This window comes from Lemur catta, chromosome X (assembly GCF_020740605.2).
Source record: "Lemur catta isolate mLemCat1 chromosome X, mLemCat1.pri, whole genome shotgun sequence".
Classification (NCBI taxonomy): Eukaryota; Metazoa; Chordata; class Mammalia; order Primates; family Lemuridae; genus Lemur; species Lemur catta.
This window is the reverse complement of record NC_059155.1, coordinates 45,108,426-45,123,308: the sequence shown is the minus strand read 5'-3', so window position 1 is coordinate 45,123,308 and position 14,883 is coordinate 45,108,426. Positions and strand designations below refer to the sequence as shown.

Here is a 14,883-nt window from a genome sequence, read left to right as displayed (position 1 = left end):
CCATGAACCTCACATTTAGCATCCTAACTTTCTGGCTCCTAACCGTAGGACTGTCTCCTATTTCACCTATGTCAGAGAACTGATGGGGCTTAGCAAATGCTAGCCCCCTGGGAGCTACAGACAACAAAGTATGAGTGTGAACTAGTATGAAGAACTTGCCACAGGTGCTCTCCTCAGCTCAGGGTAGAGCAAGAAAGTGAGAAATCCCAGCTCCCAGATACACCTTGGAGAGTAAAAGAGTTGGACTATGCATCCAATGCACCAGCTTTTTCTGGGGGATGTTAAATGGACTGGCTTTTTACCTGTTTTGGAGTGCTAATGAGATTTTCATATTCTAGCTGCCTGGAAGCCAGTGAGAACAAATAGAGTGATTTTTTTCTAGTATGCAAATAGTCATCTCAATCCCTACCCCAGGATCAGCACAAAGCAAATAGGAGAAAACCCCAATAACCCAGAGTCTCTCTGGGAGGAAAAGAGTTGGACAAATGTCCAATGATATAATTTTTCTGGGAGCTGCCTGAGGAACTGGCTTGATTCTCAGTTGTCTTGGAAAACTAAAGGAATCCAGCATAATCTTGATGTCTGGGGGCTTCTAAGAACAAAAAAGGTGTGTCAGAAGAACACAAAGCTTACAGAGATCTCCAATATCTCTGGCTGGGCTGATTAGTTAAGGTCTTCTTGATGGTCTACTGAGGGCAGTCAATAAAAACTGGGAGAGGTGGCTATTTTGTTGAATGTGCAGACACCAACCCAATGAGTCAAGGAAAATGAGAAGTAGGCAAAGATGTTCCAAACAAAGCAACAAGATAAATCTTTAGAAACTGACTCTAGCGAAATGTAGATACACATTTATCTGACAGAAAATTTAAAATAAGTCTCATAAAGATGCTCAATAAAGTCATGAGAAAGATACAGGAACAAAGTGAGAATTTCAATAAAGAAATAGAAAATATAAAAAATAGTACCAAACAGAAATCATGGAAATGAAGACTACAGTAATTGAACTGAAGAATTCAGAGTGGTTCAAGAGCAGACTAGCTCAAGCAGAACAAAGGATCAGCGAACTCAGAGGTAGCTCACTGGAAATTATGTATTGAGAGGGAAAAAAAGAATAAAGAAATCTTAAAGATTTATGGGACACCATCAAGCTGACCAATATACACGTTCTGGGAGTTCCAGAAGGAGAAGAGGGAAATACCAGAAAGATTATTCATAGAAATAGTGGATAAAAACTGCCCAAATCTGGGGAAGGAAATGGACTTCCATTTTTACGAAGCACAAAGGACATCAAATAAGATGAATGCAAAGAAATCCACACATTATAATTAAATTGTCAGAAGTCAAAAACAAAGAGAGAATTTTGAAAGCAGAAAGATAACTGACTTGTCACTTATAAGGGAACTCCCCTACCCTCATAATTGGATTTTACATCAGAAACCTTGCAGGCTAGAAGGGTGTGGTATAATATATTCAAAGTGCTGAAAGAAAAATATGCCATTCAAGAATACTATACCAAGAAAAACTGTCATTAAAAAATGAGAGAAAGACTTTCCCAGACATACAAAAGCTGAGAGTATTTTTTTTTTATTTTAGCTCTTCATGGGGGTACAAAAGCTCAGGTTATATACATTGTCCATGTCCCGCCCACCCCCCTGAGTCAGAGCCTCAAGCGTGTCCATTCTCCAGACAGTGTGCCTGGCATTCACCTTGTAGTCATGCCCCCATCCCCTCCCCCCCCCACCTCCCCGAGTCAGCACCTTCAAGCATGACCATTCCCCAGACGGTGCGCAACGTACTCATCATGTAGGCATACATCCGTCCCCTCCCCCCACCCCCCGTCTCAGTCTGATATCCAATTAGTATCCTTCCCTGATGTGCATTTAGGTGATGATCAGGGAAACCAATTTTCTTGTGAGTACATGTGATGCTTGTTTTTCCATGCTTTGGATACTTCACTTAATATAGTGGGTTCCAACTCTCTCCAGGAGAAACAAAGAGATGTTGTGTCATCGTTATTTCTTATAGCTGAGTAATACTCCATGGTATGCATATACATTTTATTAATCCACTCATGTATTGATGGGCACTTGGGTTGTTTCCACATCTTTGCGATTGTGAATTGTACTGCTATAAACATTCGGGTACAGGTGTCTTTGTTATAGAATGACTTTTGTTCTTTTGGGTATATGCCCAATAATGGGATTACTGGATCGAATGGTAGGTCTACTTGAATCTGTTTAAGGTATCTCCATAATGCTTTCCACAGGGGTTGCACTAGTTTGCATTCCCACCAGCAGTGTATGAGTGTTCCTGTCTCTCCGCATCCACGCCAACATGTGTTGTTTTGGGATTTTTTGATAAAGGCCATTCTCACCGGAGTTAAGTGGTATCTCATTGTGGTTTTGATTTGCATTTCCCTGATGATTAGGGATGTTGAGCATTTTTTCATATGTTTGTTAGCCATTCTTATATCTTCTTTTGAAAAATTTCTATTCATGTCATTTGCCCACTTTTTGATAGGATTGTTTGATATTTATACACTTTGTATGGAATCAGAGAAGACCCCGTATAGCAAAAGCAATTCTAAGCAATAAAAACAAAATGGGAGGTATTAATTTGCCAGACTTCAAACTATACTACAAGGCTGTGGTTCTTAAAACTGCCTGGTATTGGCACAAGGGCAGGGACACAGACCAGTGGAACAGAACAGAAAATCCAAATATAAAACCATCCTCATATAGCCATCTAATCTTTGACAAAATAGACAAAAACATACTCTCGGGACAAGAATCCCTATTCAATAAATGGTGCTGGGAAAACTGGATATCCACATGTAGAAGATTGAAACAGGACCCACAGATTTCACCTCTCACAAAAATCCAATCATGGTGGATAACAGATTTAAACCTGAAATGGGAAACGATTAGAATTCTAGAAGAAAATGTAGGAAAGACTCTTACAGACATTGGTATAGGCAAAGAATTTATGAAGAAAACCCCTAAGGCAATCACAGCAACAACACAAATAAACGCATGGGACCTGATTAAATTAAAAAGCTTCTGCACACCCAAAGAAACAGTGACGAAAATAAACAGAGCCTACAGAATGGGAAAAAAAATTTCACATACTACACATCAGATAAAAGACTAATAACAAAAATCTATTTAGAACTCAGCAAAATCAGCAAGAAAAAATCAAACAATCCTATCAAAAAGTGGGCTGAGAGTATTTTTAACCACTAGGGCTGCCTTATAAGAAATGCTAAAGTTCTTCAACTTGAAACAAAAGGACTCTAAAGGGCAACAGAAACTCTTAAGAAAGTATAAAACTCATTGTTAAATGTAAATATACAGACAAATACAGAATATTCTCTTATTACAACAGAAGTAGTTAAAAAACTATTAATTCTAATATAAAAGTTAACAGAAGTATTAAAAGTAATTCTAGCTAAAAACATGTCAATGAAAACACAATACAAATAGATGTAAATTGTGACATCAGTAACATAAAGTTGGGGTAGCATAAGTGTAGAATTTCTCTATGTTATTGAAGTTAAGTTGATATTAGCTTGAAATAGACTATTAAAACTATATTTTATGTAATTCCCATGGTAACCACAGAGGAAATACCTACAGAAGTTATACCAAAAAAAATCAAAGAATCTAAGCATATTAATATCAAAAAACCCACAATGACCATACAAAAAAAGATAGCAAGAGAAGCAAATATAGACAAAGAACAAGACGAGAACAATGGACAAAGTGGCAATAGTAAATCTTCCCCTATCAATAATGCTTTAAATGTAAAAGGATTAAACTCCCCAATTAAAAGACATAAGTGGCTAGATGGATAAATAAATAAGATTCAACCACACACCGTCTACAAAAGACTCATTATACATGTAAGGACACAAGTAGTCTGAAAGTAAAGGGATAGAAAAAGATATCCCATGAAAATGGTGACCAAAAGAGTGCAGAGGTGGCTATGCTTAAATCAGACAAAATAAGCTTTAAGTCAAAAACTGTTACAAGAGACAAAGAAGGATGTTTTAAAATGATGGAAAGACCAATCAACCAAGAAGCTATAACAATTATAATTTATATGCACTCAACATTGGAGCACCTAAATATACAGAACAAACATTAAAAGAACAGAAGGCAGAAATAGAAAAAATACAATAATAGTAGGAGACTTCAATACCCCACTTTCAATAAAGAATAGAACAACCAGGCAGAAAATCAACAAAGTAATAGTGGATTTGAACAACATCATAGGCCAAGTGGACCTAACAAAACATGTACAGAACATTGAACCCAACAATAGCACAAGTTGCATACTTCTCAAGCTTACATCAACCATTCTTCAGAGTAGATCATATATTATATTATAAAAAAGTCTTAACAAAGTTTAGAAGATTAAAATCCTATCAAGTATCTTTTCTGATCACAATGGAGCAAAATTAGAAATCAATAGCAGAAGGAAAACTGGTAAATTCACAAATGCATAGAAATTAGTCAGTACATTCTGGAACAACAAATGGGCCAAAGAGGAAATCAAAAGAGAAATTAGAAAATATCTTCAGGCAAACATAAAGAAAAACACAACATTCCATAATTTATGAGATGCAGCAAAAAGAGTACTAAAGGCGAAATTTATAGCAATACCGCCTACATTTAAAAAGAAGAGGCCGGGCGTGGTGGCTCACGCCTGTAATCCTAGCGCTCTGGGAGGCTGAGGCGGGTGGATTGTTTGAGCTCAGGAGTTCGAGACCAGCCTGAGCAAGAGCGAGACCCGGTCTCTACTAAAAATAGAAAGAAATTATCTGGCCAACTAAAATATATATATAGAAAAAATTAGCCAGGCATGGTGGCGCTTGCCTGTAGTCCCAGCTACTCGGGAGGCTGAGGCAGTAGGATCGTTTAAGCCCAGGAGTTTGAGGTTGCTGTGAGCTAGGCGGATGCCACGGCAATCACTCTAGCCCGGGCAACAAAGCGAGACTCTGTCTCAAAAAAAAAAATAAAAAATAAAAATAATAAAAATAAAAAGAAGAAAGATGTCAAGTAAACAACCTAACTTTATACCCCAAGGAACTAGAAAAAGAAGAACAAACTAAACCCAATGTTAGTAAAAGGCAGGAAATGATACAGATTTGTGCAGAAATAAATAAAACAGAGACTAGAAAACAATAGAAAAATTAACAAAAATTAAGAGTTGGGTTTTAGGTAAGACAAACAAAATTGACAAACCTTTATCTACACTAGGAAAAAAGAGATGATTGAAATAAATAAAATCATAAATGAAAGAGAAGATATTACAACTGATGCCACAGGAAAAAAAGTATCACAAGAGAATAATATGAATAATTATATACTAACAAACTTGATATCCTAGAAGAAATGAATACATTTCTAGAAACATAAAACATACCCAGACTGATTAATCAAAAAATGAAAAGTTTGAACACGTCTATAACTAGTAAAGAGATTGAATCCATTATCAAAAACTTCCCAACTAAGCAAAGCCTAGGACCAGATGGCTCCATTGGTGAATTCTAACAAACATTTAAAGAAGTATTAGTACCAATACTTCTTAACCTCTTACACAAAATAAAAAAGGAAAGGAAACACTCTCAAATTCATTTCATGATGCCAGCAAAACCCTGATTCTGAAACCAGACCAGGATACCATAAGAGAAGAAAACCACAGGCCAATATCCCTGATGAGCATAGATGCAAAAATCCTCAACAAAATACCAATAAAGAGCACATTAAACACATTACATTAAACAGCACATTAAATAAATCACACACCATGATCAAATGAAATTTATTTCTAGAAGGCAAGGATAGCATAACATACAAAAATCAATTAAGGTGATATACAACATTAACAGAATGAAGGCTAAAAATCATACAGACATCTCAATAGATGCAGAAAAAGCATGTGATAAAGTTCAATGCCCTTTCATGATAAAAATCCTCAACAAACCACATAGATGGAAATTATCTCAATGTAATCAAGGCCATATATGACAAGCCCACAGATAAGATAATACTCAATGATGAAAAACTAAAATATTTTCCACTAATACCAGGAACGACACAAGGACGCCCACTAGTGCCACTTCTATTTACCATAGTATTGGAAGCCTTTGCTGGGGCAATTATTCAAGAGACACAAAAGCATCCAAATCAGGAAGAGAGAAGTAAAATTGCCTGTGTTTGCAGAGTACATGGTTTTATATATAGAACCGTGTATATACACATGGTTCTCCAAAAGACTCCACAGAAACACTATAAAATGATAAGTAAATTCAGTAAAGTTGCAGGATACAAAAATCAGCATATAAAAACTAGTTGTGTTTTATACCCTAATAATTAGCTATCTGAAAATGAAATTAGGAAAGCAATCCCATTTACAATAGCATCCACTGTGATAAAATAGTAATAAACTTCACTAAGAAAGTGAAATACTTCTAAACTGAAAATTATAAAACATTGATAGAAGATATTAAAGAAGACACAAACAAATGGAAAGACATCCTGTGTTCAAATATTGTTAAAATGTCCATAATACCCATAATGATTTACAGATTCTATACTATCCCCATCAAAAGCTCAATGGCAGTTACCATAGAAATAGAAAAAATAGTCCTATATGGAATCACAAAAGACCATGAATAGCCAAATCTATCTTGAAAAAAAAAAGTGGATATGTAACACATCCTTGTTTCAAAAGGAATTACAAAGCTACAGTTGTACTGGCATAAAGACAGACATTAGACTAATGGAACAGAATGGACAGTCCAGAAATAAATCCATGGATATATGGTCAACTGACCCTTGACAACAGTGCCAAGAGCACACAATGGAAAAAGGACAGTCTCTTCAACAAATGATGTTGGCAAAATTGGATATCTACATGCAAAGAATAAAATTAAATCTTTATGTTACACAATATCCAAAAAATCAACTCAAAATGGATTAAAGACTTAAATGTAAGACCTGGATCTGTAAAACTCCTAGAAGAAAACATAGGAGAAAATTTTCACAATATTGGTCTTGGCAAAGATTTTATTGATGTGATTCTAAAAGCACAGGCAACAAAAGCAAAAATAAAGAAACAGAACTACATCAAACTCAAAAAGTTCTACATAGCAAGGGAAACAACATAGTAAAATGGCAAACTACGGAATTGCAAAGAATATTTGGTAACTACCAAAACTGACTTAAGATGAAAGAAAATAACAAAGAGGTTGAATCAGTAAATTCCCAACTCCCAAAAAAGACAATTCTATGACAATATATTTTCTGTGACAAATTCTACCAAACATTAAAAAATAACAACAATCATTCTCAAACTCTTTCAAAATAGAAGAGAACGTAACACTTTCCAAATCATTTCATGAGGCCAGCATTAACCCGACACCAAGCTAGACAGAAATGTCATGAAAAAAATAAAACTATAAACCAATATCTCCTGTGAATATAGATACAAAATCTTCAACAAAACATTAGTAAACCAAACCCAGCAGCATATTACGATGATTTTAAGTCATGACCAAGTGAAATTTAACCAAAGAATCCAAAGGTGGTTCAACCACATGAAAAACAATGTGATATATTAATTGATAAAATAATGGAAAAATGTTACATGGTCATCATCTCGGTAGAGAAAAAAGATTTGACATTAATCATTTAAATATAATGTCTTCTAATCCATGAACACAGGAACCATTGAGTATGATGTTAGTTGTGGGTTTTACATGAATATTCTTTATCATGTTTAGGAAGTTCCCTTCTATTTATGGCTTGTTGAGTGTTTTTACTATGAAAGTGTATTGGATTTTGTCAAATCTTTTATCTCTATTGAGATGATCATGTGAGTTTTTATCAATTAATATATCATACTGATTGTTTTTCATGTGTTGAACCATCTTGGATTCCTAAGATATCGCCTAACTCCAGTGAGGATGACCTTTATCAAAAAGTCCCAAAACAACAAATGCTGGCATGGATGTAGAGAGACTGGAAGACTCTTACTCTGCTGGTGGGACTGCAAATTAGTACAACCTCTGTGAAAAGTAATTTGGAGATATCTCAAAGAGCTAAAAAGAGAAATACCATTTGATCCAGCAATCTCACTACTAGGCAGCTACCCAAAGGAAAAAAAGACATTCTACAATGAAGACATCTGCACTTGAATGTTTTGGAAAGTATAATTCACAATTGCAAAGATGTGGAAACAACCCAAGAGCCCGTCAATACATGAGTGGATTAATAAAATGTGGTATATGTATACCATGGAATACTACTCAAATACAAAAAAAATAATGGTGAACTAGCACCTCTTATATTATCCTGGATAGAGATTGAGCCCATCCTGCAAAGTGAGGTATTACAAGGATGGAAAAACATGCACCACATGTACTCGCCATCAAATTGGTACTAACTGACCAACACTAAGGTGTTCACACTGTAGTAATACTCATTGGGTGCCAATCAGGGATTGGGGTGGGGAGTAAACCCACAACTAATGGAAGTGCAATGCACTGTATGGGAGAGGGACACACTTGTAGTCCTGGCTTGGGCGGCGCAAATGCATTACATGTAACCAAAATGTTTGTACTCCCATGATATCCTGATTAAAAAAAAAATTGAACTCAACATGGACCAAGATCTAAAAGAGTAAAAGTACAAAACTACTGGAATAATAAAATGGGCAAAGGGCTTGAATAGACATTTCTCCAAAGAAGATATATAAATGGTTAACACAGGCACATAAAGAGATCTTCAACATCATTAGTCAATACGAAATGCAAATCATAACCTCATTGGGATATTACTTCACGTCTACTGGGATGGCTATAATTTTTTTTAAAAGGGAAAGTAAGAAGTGTTGCCTGGGATGTGGAAAAATTAGAACCCTCATACACTGATAATGGAAATGTTAAATGGTGTGGTCACTGTGGAAAACAGTTTGGCCACTCCTCAAAAAGTAAAACATAGAATCACCATATGACCCAGCATTTCCATCTCTAGTTATATACCCAAAAAATGAAAGCAGAGTCTCAACATATATTTGTATACTTGTGTTCATAGTAGCCATGTTTGCAGTAGCCAAAAGATGGAAATCACATGAACAAATAAATGAAGAAACAAAATGTGCTATATCTATACATTGGAATTCAGCCATAAAAAGGAACAAGTATTAACACACAATACAACATGAATAGACTTAAAAAAAATCATGCTAAGTGAAAAAAACCAGACACAAAAGACCACATGATTTCACTTATATTCAATATCAAATCCATAGAGATAGAAAGATTAGTGGATGGCAGGAGCTATGAGCAAGAAGCAATGACTGACTGCTTCATGGGTACGGGGTTTCTTTTGGGTGAATGAAAATGCTTTGGAACTAGACAGACATGAAGATTGCACAACATTGTGAATGGACTAAATGCCACTGAATTATGCACTTGAAAATGGTTATTTTTATGTTATGTGACTTACACCTCTACCAAATTATATGTGTGTGTGTGTGCGTGCATGTGTGTGTAATGATGGACATTAGGGTACGTGGAAGAATTATACTTTATCATTTATTAACTCTTCCAAAAATTCTGTAAAATGTTTTGTCATTTATTACTTTAATTCCAAATAATTGCCTGATCAGATATGAGATTTCCTCCTTCAATTACATTTAACTTAAAGAAATACAACCCCAGTGGCAAACATCATCACCTCACCATGGTTCCAGTAGGACTTGAACCCAGGACCTTCTGCGTGTAAAGCAGATGTGATAACCACTACACCATGGAACCACCACAATTTTACTATATATATATATTTTTTTTCCTGGTCCTGGAAAAGTCCAGCCAAAATATTGAAAGCAGCACTAAGGATGGGGTTATAGACAGTTTTGATTTCCTTTCCTTGTAATCAGAAATTGCTGATATTTCATCATAAACCTTCATTACCTATTTAATTTAAAATGTATACAAATTAAAATCATATATACTATAAAAACAATGTGATACTCTAAATCTATTTGTAGGAATGTTTGTTCAAGAAATAATACTGAATAAAAGCAATGATTTGTGCTTCAGAATATTCTTAGCAGTTTTGGTTTGAATAAGGAAACACCAGAAACAACAAATACCTAAATCCACCAAATTTAGAGGCAAGATTAAGATGAAACCTATCTAAATAGATCTGTGGCATAGACCAAAAGATTAATAATTGTTATATGTGGATAGGAGAATAATTAGTTATTTTTATTTTATTTGGCCTATTAATGCTATTTGATTTCTTTTTTGAAATAAACTTATTTGAATAACAAGCAAAACAAAACTTTTTTTAAAATTACAAAACAAAAAATGAGGTATGGCTTTATAGTATTATATTGGCAAAAAAATAAAGTTTATAATACCCAAGGAGGAACTTATGCAAGAAATGGGCATTATCTAAACTACTTGTGGAAACATAAAATGGTATATACAGGCTACTTGATAGTACAGTTAAAGAACATTAAAAGGCCTCTACTTTTCTATTCCACATTTAGTTATTTATCTTAAGTACATAATACTACAAGAATGCTGCTACAAAATTATTCATCACAGATTCAGATTTCTGGGGAAAATTTAGAAACTACTTTAAAGTCCAAAGTAAACAAACACTTTTAAAAAATTCTGATCCATTTATACAATGGCAGCTAGTTGTGAAAGAATATTGAATAGCAAAAGATATTTTAGATATATTTGCAATAAACTGAACATAAAATTTTGACAGAATGCATTCAGTATGAAGGTATAGAATATACATTTAGTATATAATATATTCAGTATGGTTCTATATTTGTTTTAAAATTTACAAATAGGCAAAGCCCTTAAAGATATAATCTCTTTAAAGCAGTTGCTCTATAGATATAATATGCATATCTTTTTTAAGCAATGCAGTTGTAAAATGAAATGATTTTTAAAAACCCCACAAGCCCACCAATTTCTTATAACTTAAAAAAACTTAAGAAGATGAGTAAGGAAATATGCACTCCTGTACACTGTTGGTGGGAATAAACTTTATGGAAGAAGCATTTGGCAACAGACGGCAAAGTATATCAGGCAATTAAATATCCCTAGATGTCAGCAAACATTCAGCTACAAATGTGTTCCCCATAGAGATAATCTGGGGAAAAGTCAAAACCATTTAAAAATACATCTGAGGGCTAGGTTTTAGAAATTATAGGTCATCCATAAAGCAAAACATTAAGTAAAATCAAAATTATAGGAGAATATTTAATAATTTGGAAAGCTGATGAGACTTGTTATGATGAAAATATCCCACAGCGAAAAACATACATTCTATATTACATTTTTGGAGAAATTAATTATATATACGCCTAAAATGTTTCAAAGGTTTTTTTTTTTTTTTTTTTTTTTGTCAAGTGGTAGAATTAGGAGTGATTTTGGCTTTTTTCCTTACCAATATTTTTAAATGTTTTTATTATGATAAAATATTGTTTGTATACAGATAATTGCTAAAATAAATTTTAAAATATTTCTAATTACCCTGATAAAATATTAGAAGAGTGTAGAAATTATTGTAGTACCAAATCCAGAAAATTGTCCAAGTGTCCAGGTCCACTCACAGTATTTCTACACTTTATGAGAGTAAATTGGTACTATCTTCATGGGTGGCAACTTACTAATGAACCAGATGGAAAAAAGCTTTTAAGCCTCTCATGTCCTTTGACCCTTCAATTCTACTTCCTCCCACATCCCTTGACGCTTCAATTCTGCTTTTAAAAATGTTTGTTCAAGAAATAATTATGAATGTAAGCAAGATTTGTGCACTATGATATTCATGGGAGCATTGGTTTAGACAAGAAAAAAAACTGAAAAACCCCAGATTTTTAACAATGAAGAAGTACTTAAAACCAATATATCCCTGTATCTATGTGTAAATATGGATATATACACATACATATATGTAAAGATGTATATCTTCTATCAAGCTCATCCATACAGTGGAACACTAAACAGCCATGGAAATTATTTTAGAAGAATATTTAATGACATGAAAGGAAGTTTGAGAATATCTATACATCTATGTCTGTAATATATTTATGTGTGAAAAAGCAGATATTGAAACAATATATACATTAATTTCACATATATATCACATGAAAAATACTGGGCAGGTACAGATGAAAATGTTTCAGGAATGTATGGGTAATCATTAGGACTGACTACTGTTGACATTAATTTTCTTCTGTTAATTTGTTTCTGCAATGAAGCTGAATGATTCTTCTGACAACAGGGAAAAGGACAGGAAGTGGGCACAGGGTAAGGGGGTCATAAACAGTGTTTTATTCCAGCAAAACAACGAAGGACAGTGAAATACCATTTACAGCCCATCAAGCTGGCCAAAACACACACACACACACACACACACACACACGCACACACACACACGCACACCAATTATAGTGACCAGGAGATTGCGCAGGGGAAATGGGCATACTCTTTTCACTAGCTGCGCTGGCTGGCACGAGTGCAAATCGGTACAATGCTTATGGAGAGGGGCTTTTGGCAACACACAGGAAAAGTCTTTAAAATGTCTGTATGTGGATCCTGCAAGACCACAGTTAAGGAGACCATCGGGATGCTAGCAAAGATTTGGCATGACAAGGAAGGATTCACTCATCAGAGCACACGCAGTGTTGGTTTTAAACACAGGGAAAGAACTAGGCACCACCTGAATGTCCAACAATGCGGGAATGATTACAGAAATGTTAAGGTCCATGGATACACTGGAGCACTGTGCAGGCACTGAAGATGACGTTTCATAAGCCTGTTGAATAACATGGAAAGAAGTTCAATGGGTTGATTTTTGTTTGGTTTTAGTTGCTGAAAAAGCAGGTTAAGAAACACCAGATACACGAACCATTCTATAACAGTGTGTTAAAAGGAAAGGTGGGGTGGGGGAGAGGAGGGGAGAGCAAGAGAGGGAGAGAAGAAAGCCTGGAAAACAGCACACCAAAAGGGTAAAAGCGGTTCTCTCTGGGTAGTAGGATCACGGGGATCAATTACTCTCTTGGTTTTCCCTCATCTGATTTCCAGCTCCTTTCCAATGTTTCTACCGTGAAATTTGTATCACCTGTGCAGTAAACAAAGAGAGAATGAAAATGCTTTTTTAAGCTAAACCACAGGGAGAAGAGGCAGCCTTTAACCCACAATGGCACAGATTAGTAAAATTATTCACAACACCCTTGGTGGGGGGGTGAGAGGAGGAAGTGAAGGAGAGGAAAGGAGCAGGGAGAGGGTAGAAAGTGGGCGAGGTGGAGGAAGCAGGGGAGGAGAAAGAGAGAGGGTGAGAGGAAGCAAGGAGAGCTACAAGGAGAGGGAGAGGAGAAAGAAAAGAAGAAGAAGGAGCTGGAGAAGGGGGTGGAGAGACAGAAGGAGAGGGAGAGAGAGAGAGACCTGCACTCCCAATACAATACACTGCTGGTGGGTTGGGGGGGAGGGGTTGTAAACCGGGTGGGAGCCAAGGTTTGGCTCTGCTGGCTGGGTAGCTTCTGGGATGTCTTCATCGAAAGGTGGCCTCCTCATCGGTGTCTTCCTCGAAATCCTTGACGTCAGCACTGGTGGACTGCCTGGCCCAGGCTCCCCTTTCGGCCTCTCGTTCTTTATGCGACTTGAATCTCCCGACGAAAATTTTGCGGTAGTTGAGGAACATGCCATTCATCGCATCGATGGCTCGCTCCGCGGACTCCTGCTTCTGGAAGTGCACGAACCCATAGCCCTTGGGCCCCTTTTCGTCGCAGGCCACTTTGCAGGAGAGGATGTTGCCAAACGCCGAGAAGATGTTGTACAGCGCCTTGTTGTCGATGGTCTTGCCCAGGTTCTTGATGAAGACGTTGCCCACCCCGCTTTTGCGGAGCGAGGGGTCCCTCTGGGACCACATGATGCGCACTGGCCTGCCCTTTATGACATCAAAGTTCAGGGTCTCCAGGGCCCGCTTGGCATCCACCGGTTGCTGATAGTTGACATACGCATAGCCCAATGAGCGGCGGGTGATCTTGTCCCTGCAAATGCGGATGGAGAGGATGGGCCCGGCTGGACTGAACTTCTCATACAGCATTGCCTCGGTCACCTCAGGGTGCAGGTCGCCTACATACAGCGAGGCCATGGGAAAGTCTGGGTTCCCCTCAGAGCCCCCGCCGGTCTCCGCCTCGGCGTCCGCGGCGGCGACCGCGGCGGCCACGGCGAGTGCCACGGCCTCCTCATCCTCATCCGCATTTTCTTCCCCCAAGGGGGGGGCCGCAGCCTCCGCTCCGGTGGCGGCTTCGGCTGCGCTGGCCTCCGCCACTGCCACAGCCGCTGCCGCCCGGGCGGCCTCCGCCTCCCCCAGGGTGGCCTCTGCTGCTGCCTCCTCTACTGAGGCCTCGGCCTCCACCTCAGCCTCCACCTCTGCTTCCGCCTCCGCCACGGAGGCCTCCGCCACCGCCTCTGCCACGGTCGCCGCCGCAGCCTCCGCCGCCGCCGCCGCTGCCGCTGCCGCCACCGCCGCCGCCACTGTCGCCGCTGTCGCCACGGTCGCCGCTGCCGCCGGGCCGCTACCGCGACCTCCCTTCCCGCGAGCTGGAGGATGGAGAGGCGGGGGAGGGCAGGAGGGCCCGGGGGTGCCGGAACCCGGGCCTGGGGCGCGAGCAGGAGCTGGCGCAGGGGACCCGGAGCCAGCCGAGCTGGCGAGTCCAAATCACCTGGGATGGCGAGCACTGCCAAGAGCGCGCCGGTGCCAGTCGCCGCAGCCTGCAGCCTGCTGCTGTTGCCGCCGCCGCTCGGTCGTGGGCTAGCGTGCGGGGCGCAGGCGGGCGGGC

The 14,883-nt window shown here is 38.2% G+C and overlaps 1 protein-coding gene and 1 non-coding gene across 2 annotated transcripts; both read right to left on the bottom strand.

Moving 5' to 3' along the window:
• Positions 1 to 9,753: 9,753 nt before the first annotated feature.
• Positions 9,754 to 9,826, bottom strand: TRNAV-UAC. Its single transcript has one exon. It is a non-coding gene; the product is annotated as a tRNA-Val (tRNA).
• Positions 9,827 to 13,512: 3,686 nt separating this feature from the next.
• LOC123627967 (polyadenylate-binding protein 1-like 2) lies at positions 13,513 to 14,395 on the bottom strand. Its single transcript, XM_045537528.1, has one exon. It carries the CDS (start codon positions 14,190 to 14,192, stop codon positions 13,590 to 13,592), a length of 603 nt encoding a protein of 200 aa, XP_045393484.1. The 5' UTR covers positions 14,193 to 14,395; the 3' UTR covers positions 13,513 to 13,589.
• Between the last annotated feature and the right edge of the window lie 488 nt (positions 14,396 to 14,883).

Bases quoted from the DNA above. Each gene is read 5' to 3' on its own strand.
- LOC123627967 (XM_045537528.1), bottom strand. From the start codon at position 14,192: ATGGCCTCGCTGTATGTAGGCGACCTGCACCCTGAGGTGACCGAGGCA.